This window comes from Zerene cesonia, chromosome 6, assembly GCF_012273895.1.
Source record: "Zerene cesonia ecotype Mississippi chromosome 6, Zerene_cesonia_1.1, whole genome shotgun sequence".
Taxonomy (NCBI): domain Eukaryota; kingdom Metazoa; phylum Arthropoda; class Insecta; order Lepidoptera; family Pieridae; genus Zerene; species Zerene cesonia.
The window spans coordinates 3789804-3797696 of NC_052107.1; the positions used below are offsets into that span (position 1 = coordinate 3789804).

The 7893-nt window shown below is 32.5% G+C and overlaps 1 protein-coding gene across 1 annotated transcript; it reads right to left on the reverse strand.

Moving 5' to 3' along the window:
• Positions 1-4195: 4195 nt before the first annotated feature.
• On the reverse strand, positions 4196-7453 carry LOC119840589 (dynein intermediate chain 3, axonemal). The gene has a single exon (XM_038367277.1). The coding sequence runs from the start codon at positions 7451-7453 to the stop codon at positions 4196-4198; it is 3258 nt and encodes a 1085-aa protein (XP_038223205.1).
• Positions 7454-7893: the final 440 nt, after the last annotated feature.

A 7893-nucleotide genomic window follows, 5' to 3' on the forward strand; every position in this document is an offset into this window, starting at 1 on the left:
CCCTTCAAGATTTATATATATATATATATATATATATATATAATTACAAAAAGCCGCAATACTGAATATGTGCAGAATAGTTAAAAGATCCCTTCAAATAGATGAAAACTATAGTATTAACAAATAAATTACACACTGCGTGCCGCATTTGCTTGGTTGCCGCCTGTAAATGCATACGCCCATAAATGTAATTATAGTTTTTACTTGTATTTATGCTGAAATTTCAAGATAGACAGAATAAACCTTCGAGACACAGTTCACCACTAGTTCGAAGGTCAGGGTCTGTATTATTTTGTTACTGTCATAAAAAAAAAAACAATAATAATCACTAGCTTTTAACCTCTTGCCCGGCTTCGCTCGAGTTAACCCCGCATAAAAAAAAGGCCTACTACGATCTAAATGTGATAATCAGGTTGGTTTTGGTGATTCTAGTGATATCAAAAATCCATCAAAATGTTTTTTATTGCGTATTGCGAAAATTAAACTGCTGAACCTGAAAGGAATTATGAGGCCTCTTGTGTTAAAAACTTTAACAATACGATTATAAGTCACAATGATTTTTAACAAGCTAACCTAATAAAAGCCAAGAATCGAACCCATTCATTTCATAAAAAAAATACTTCAATATTACTACTACTCATACTATTATACTAAAACTACTCTTACTAATTAAATTAACAATGGTTTTCCTACAATCCAACAGCAAGAACTAAGTAACTCGCCAAGGCACCATTAACCTAAACTATTCGGCTTATTTATGCTCTTCGTGATAAAACAGATATATTTCATAGTCCATTAAATGACGTTGCAGGGGTTATGATATATGTATGGTTATTTACTATAATTAATTGTTTTAGTTCAAAGTGTAAGGTTTTTTAAGTCACTATCGCATTGAGCAATAAATGTAGGTAATTAATTAGATGTGAAAATTATGATCAAATAAATAAATCTCTTATATGTAACAATCCTGTTAAAAAATTTCTGGCCATTGTTTACATTACATATGTAGATACGATATATTAATTATTTCATTGCGTTCGGAATAGCATAATTCGCACGACGATGCTGTTTCGCGACGATGTTTCCCAGCTGCTCCATACTACTATGGCGAACTCTGTGGAGTAGGTACATAAAGGAAAGATCAGATAGATGCTGAGGGTGATATCGCCGAATCCGAAACACAGAGTGAACCTGAAATCCTTCGCTGTGCGCGTTTTATACCGAAGGGTGCGGGGTTTCGTCGATTCCGAGGAAAGTTTAGCTCCGTAGTTTAGTTCCAACAGTTGTGCGATATGTTTTAAGTTCAATATTTACATGTATGTTAATGGTCAAAGCGACATATAAAACAAACACCTTCGCTTATTTTGCATGGGGCTTATTTCGTGAATTAAAATAAAAATCGGGATTTATTAATCCACTCGAACAACCACTCTATTTGCCAGATCTAATTCTGAGTAATATCTGTGGCTTTTACCTTTGAGGCGAAAAATTTGAAGGCGATAATGGAGTAGCCGCTGTTCAGGGCTTTTTGTGGGGTCAAATTGAAGCCTTTTTTGAAGATTCGTCCAGGATGTTTTATGTATTGACTTGTAGGAAAACTATTTAAAAATACTTTTTTTTTACTTTTAAATTGATTATCAACATATATTGACATAGTCAGCCTCAAACACTCACAAAAGCTTAAATACTCACTGTTTATTTAAAGCGCTACAAGAAACTTTAAATGCCTAGCGAAATTCGAAACTAACGCCACTATCTGATAAAACGTCATATAATTACACATAATTAAATGTGTTGTTTACTCGGGATTAACTTTATAATATGAAAAAGCTTGTAAAATTGTACGAGTAGTGTATGAACCAATATAATACTATCATAACAAATAACCAAGCAAACCAATCCTTCTTATTTATTATATATCAATTTGGATTTAGTCTACATCTAATATACTTCTGTAAATCACTTCAGGGAATACGTGTGAACAAACAAAAACAATTTCGACCAGCATTATTGTTATTCAAGTTATTATTCAAATATTTCGTTGCCTCCCTTTTTAAATATACTCGCTGCAGTATTATTTTATTCTAGGGGAAAAACAAGCAACTGCTTTGTGTCTATTGTGTTGCCCTTCCTCAAAAATAACAAATGAAAAGCGCCTGAAGCTAAAAGAAAACAAAAATGAATATATATTATTTCGATAATACTGTAATACAAAACTCGATATTTTTAATACAGGTAACTCTGTAAGTTGTCTGCAAAGGTCTTAGACTGTTAATTGTACCAACTCAAAATATTATTTAATAAGCTCTTAGGTTGGGTTATGTATTTGATTGGATAGACGAAATTTAAGTGTATCATAATAATTATAATTAGTGTATCATATTAATTAAATTTGAGTGTATCATAATGCTTATGTATATATCTTATTCACACATATTCATATAAGATAAAATATGACAATTAGCATATAGGATGGCCTATATAAGAAGATCGATGGATAAGTATCAAGTTCCATTGGAGCACGCAAAAAGGCCATTCATAAGGATCGTTTATTCTCATTAAAGCCTCATATACTGCAGCCCATTAGTAAATTAGTCATAGGCTTGGCACTCTCTGCGATTGGATTGGATTTACATATATTACCTACATCGAGTGTATGGGCGAATATTTTAGTATTTTTTGGACATTTCTTTACGATTCCCAAAGTGCCTTTCCAGACGAAATAATCGGAGAATTATGTAGGTATTTTCTTCGCATACATCTGTTACTGTGTTTGTAACCCTGCTTTGCGTTTATTAAACTAAGTAGGTTTTTATTTTTATGCTAGTACTTTATTTAAAACGCAGTGAATTTTGGTTTTTAATTGTTGCTTAAAGAATTTGATTCGATGAAAGTATTTGAACAAGTTTCCCATTTTCGCTTGTCTTTTACATCATTGGAAAATTAAATCATCAATATCTTAAATTATTTTGCTTTTACATTACATTACTTTTACATTATTACCCAGCAGCTGTTTCATAATAAAAATCCATAAAGCTTTGTTTGTCTTTTTAAATGATTAAAGTGTATTTATTCTCTTCCAGATTTTTCCGTAAGCGCATCAAGAGCCGTCGCATTTATGAAGCGTAAATTTTGTGCAACGTCTTTCAGCTGTGACGACGATATGGAAGAATTAAATGCGGTATGTATTCGTTTTATTAATTAAAATTATAATATATTATGATCACACAACAAGCCATAATTATACTACAAACATTTCATATAAAATAAAGTAATTTACGTGACATGACGTGACGTGACATACAAAAAAAAAAAAAAAAAGCTGCCATAAGCCTTATGGTAATATTAACTAATATCAAGGACCACATAAAGCCTTATAAACATTTAGTGAAAATGTAGTTATAAATGCAAAGTCAAATTTGCTAACAATTAAAATTAGTCACAGGCAGAAAGTGGATCGAATAACGAACACAAATATTTGGTCGGTATCACTAATTTCAGAGTGGCAACAGCTTAAAGCAGAAGTGAGAGTGGGTGGAGACTGAAGGCCAAATGTCATCAAATACATAGACAAATAAGTCTTTGGTTTCTAGTGGACAGAGAAAATTAACGTTAAATAGAGATTGATGATATGGATCGTATACACAACAATTTAGAAAGTACAAAACGACAACATAGGCTCAAATATACAATTAAACACTTTGTTAAATTTAAATTTTCCCGAAACCGTTTTTATCAGAACTAATTATTCATGTAAATTTTCAGTGATTAACTAATTAGCTACAGTCAAATAACATCTTCCTAAACATTAATTTAATATTATTGGTATCATTACAAGTCTTTAAAAGAATTTTACAATTCACTTGTTTTATAATATTAATAGTAGCAAGGTTCTATTATGGAACCATTAAATACATAATATGCCTTATGATTTACACAGGCCACATTATCATAATTATTCATTACATTTCTAATAGATAAATAAATACGAAATTACAAAAAATCAACCTTCAAGATACAAAACGTTTTTTACACAAACGCATTGACATTTCTAGGGAAATAAGATGATTTCTAATTTATTTACTTATAACAAAGTATACAACATCATATACCGGGGTAAACGCTCATTAGCAAATGCTTGAAATACATAAAGAACTGTACTGTTTACATTTAAGGTATTTCATCTAATTACAGATTATATTTCCCCCTGAATCTCTTCATCTTCAACTATCACCGGGGCTACTTTGGTTTCCACAGCGGGAGGTGAATAGTTTGTCCCTTCTTCAACTATTCTACATTTATGTAGCTTTATGAAATCTTCGTGTGCATTCAGCGCCTGTCTTCTTTCTGTTCCTTCGGCTAATGTTGCTTCCCATGAAAATGCTACTTTAAAGGGATTATCATGGACAGTGCTAAGGGCACTGTTTTTAAGCGCTGAATATTCTTCCAAATATGTTTCTTTTAATGTGCTCTTTTTTCCTGATAATAAACTCTTTTTCACCTTTTCTTCTTTTTTAATGGCTTCAGGGAATAGTATAGCAACAGTATCATTAAAAATAGATTTTTGATTCTTCATTATCTCCAACATCCTCCTTTCTTTTTCTAACCTTTGGGCTTCTAATTCTCTTAATGGTTTCTCATGTTCGATTAGTTCAGCTCTATTAATTCTTTTTTTAACTGCAATAGTTCTTTCGATCAATTTCTGTATTATTTTCTGCCATCTTTCCTCTGGGCCTACTACTTTCATTTTTTCCTGTCTTCTAGCCTCGGCTTCTTCCTCCAATTTCTTCTCTTCTTCTTCCCTTTGTTTACGTTTTTCTTCTTCCTTGAGTGCAAGAAGTTCTCCTTCTTTTCTTTTCATCTCTAATAATATTTCAGGGTTATTTCGCATCCACTCATCTTGCCATTCTATAAATGATTGCATTACTTTTAATTCACGAATTATTGTAGCCTCCATTCGACCAATGTACGTTGGGTTTTCTATCATAAATATCGGTGGATCTAAGAATAATCTAAAGGATCCATTAACATCGCTCACACCAATTATATTTTTAGCTAAGGGTAATGTATGTAAACTGATACCAGTTAACATATTTCCAGATAATGTTTGTATTGCAATTGGTTGATCACTTCTTAATAATAAATCCCATACCTCTAAATCACCTTCAGATGTCGTTATGAAAAATAAACTTGGCTTATATAGGGACCAAACACCAGCGGTTAAGCGATAGGGTCGCTTTTTCCAAGTTAATGGTTTGCCCGTTAATTTATCGGACCAAATTGCTAATATTTTACCACCAACAGTTAAAGTTACATTAGTAATAAAGGGATTTTTTTGTGATGAGGCAACAATACCATCATGTATGCAACAACTAAATTTGATTTCAGCATATTCAGAGTTCACAACTTCTCCGGTATTAAACTCATGTCCTTCCCAAGTAATTTGAACTAATTCACCATGTTGAGAACCACAATAAAGAATTGTATTAATATCAGCATCACACTCTCGCACAATTTCCGATTTAAAATATTTTCTACCTGATCCTGTATTCCGAGGCGTGTATATATATTTTATAATTGGTGTATTCATGGCAAAGCTTTGTAATGGTAAAGTTGACATTTCCCCTGCAGTACCAAGTTTTAATTTGTAACATGGTTGTAACACTCTATCTAAGACTTTAAATTCTGATTCATCAACCAGTAAACCCAAGGGTCTTTGAAGCACTCTTTTTGACTTTTTAACCTTTTTTCCTTCAAATTGAGTTACATTTTCTACTGACAAATTCCATATAAGGATAACACCGTCATCTGATCCAGTAAAAAACATCAATGACTTCTTTTTTGGACTATTTAAAACCGTTTTGCCTTGAGGAGTAACAGTAAAATTAGGTGAGAGCCAGTTTATTGATGTAATGGGACCGTAATGACTTGTTACAAGGTTGCTCAATACTGTCGGTTGAACAACAGCATTGTCCTGGACATTTTTCATCCAACCCATATGAGCCTTCATCGCAATTCGATATTTCTCCCTCTTCTCACTCAGAACTTCAATTTTCTCAACGTTTTCTAATTTATTTGATATATCCCATATGATAATTTGGCCATTAACACAACCACCTATTAAAATATTTTCATTAAATGGACAAAACGAAAGAATTTTTACTTCTCGTGGAGCCTCAAGGTATAGTTTGGGCAATAAACTATCAATATGGGTCCAAATTAATACCGGATTTAGACCATATACCGCTCTTTGAATAGGATCAGCTCGACTACTTACAGTTTTCATAACTGTAGGCGATCCATCTGCGTAACATATTGCAACTATGCCAGACCACATTGGATGAAAAACTGCACACGATATATACTTATCTTTCGCTCTTACGTCGGTAAAACAAACATATTCTTCAAATGTCATGGTATCATATATATCAACTGTTTGCTCCGAAACTAAATTAGGATAATCATTACAATACATATCCATAACTGTGTTCAGTTCTACAATGGAGTTGACTTCACATTTCTGCGATTCCATGAAGTTGTTAATCATTTTTATATAAGATGGTCGTCTCATACGTAATATAGCATTTTTGTATGCCAATAAGCCTACCTCGTCTGATGCTTCCTTTTCGTCTTCCTCATCTTCATCAGAGCTACCCATTTTATTAGCACCAACTTCCGCATTTTCATTGTCATTCCCAGTGTCGCCGCCAGCCTCTGTGTCATCTACTTTGCCTAAAGCATCTGCTATAGATTGTGTCCACATATTTTGAGGATACTTTAACAAAGTTTGGGCGTAACTATGGATCATGGGTGGCGCTACTTGTGTTGCACAATCGACTCTTCGACTAAAAACACTGTTAAACTTTTGTCTATATGGAGTTAGTTCTATATACCCATCCCGACTCGAATTTGTATCCCTCACTTGAAGAGTCTTTGGGTCATTCTCCTTAGGAAATTTAGCCCGTATTTCTATCTCCATTAAAGGTCTTTGATTTATCGGTATGAGTTCTTTGAGTTCTTTATCGCTACCTAGACTTTTCCATGGTCTTGGTTTTTTCTGCACAGCTTTTTCCAATTTCTTTTCTTGCCTTCTAATAAATCGATCAGACTGTTGTTTGCAATGCTCTTTAGCTTCATTAGTACAACAAACATAAAACTCATCGACATCTTTAGATTCATCTACGATATATCCCATCAAGATCTCTTCACCTGGATAAGCCTCTAGCAGACCTTTCAAAGAAAAAAATTCAGATAATTCGCCTCCAAGTTCAATTGTTTCCATAACTTTGGCCTTATTAACCGATTTCCACGGAAATTGAGCATTTACATGTGTGCCGATTACCAGTTCTATTTGATTCTGCGTTTCCTCTCCGATAACTATTTTGTGTACTCCTTCAACATCATATTTGGGAATAAATCTTTTTCTACGGGGCAAAGGCTGTTGTGTCGACATTTTGCTTCCCAACAAATCTTCTGTGAATATACAAGTAACGAATGTAAATATTTTATATTCCGCTAACGTTGGAATACTTTGTTATGTATCTATTTGTCAAGTAATTAATTAATTATTGACATTGTTACCATTGTCAACATTTTTTTAATCATAATTTTTACATCATAAGAGTCTATATAGTTTACATAATACAATTCCAACATTATTTTGTTTACCGAAAATATCCTAGAAAAATGTGTATTTATATCAAATTAAAATGATTTGATGGTGAATATATAGAGTTGATTTATAAAAAAAAAATATTTATTAAAAACATAGCTTTTTGGTATCATCATTTTCAAATATTAATATGAAGTATTTGATAATGTATTGGTTAGGATAAATAAATTGGCTTACTTTCAGAGCTGTCCGTCTTATCCAACATATTATCTTCTTCATAA

What these genes read in the sequence shown, in the direction of transcription:
- LOC119840589 (XM_038367277.1), bottom strand. Translation starts at nt 7,453, where the DNA reads ATGTCGACACAACAGCCTTTGCCCCGTAGAAAAAGATTTATTCCCAAA.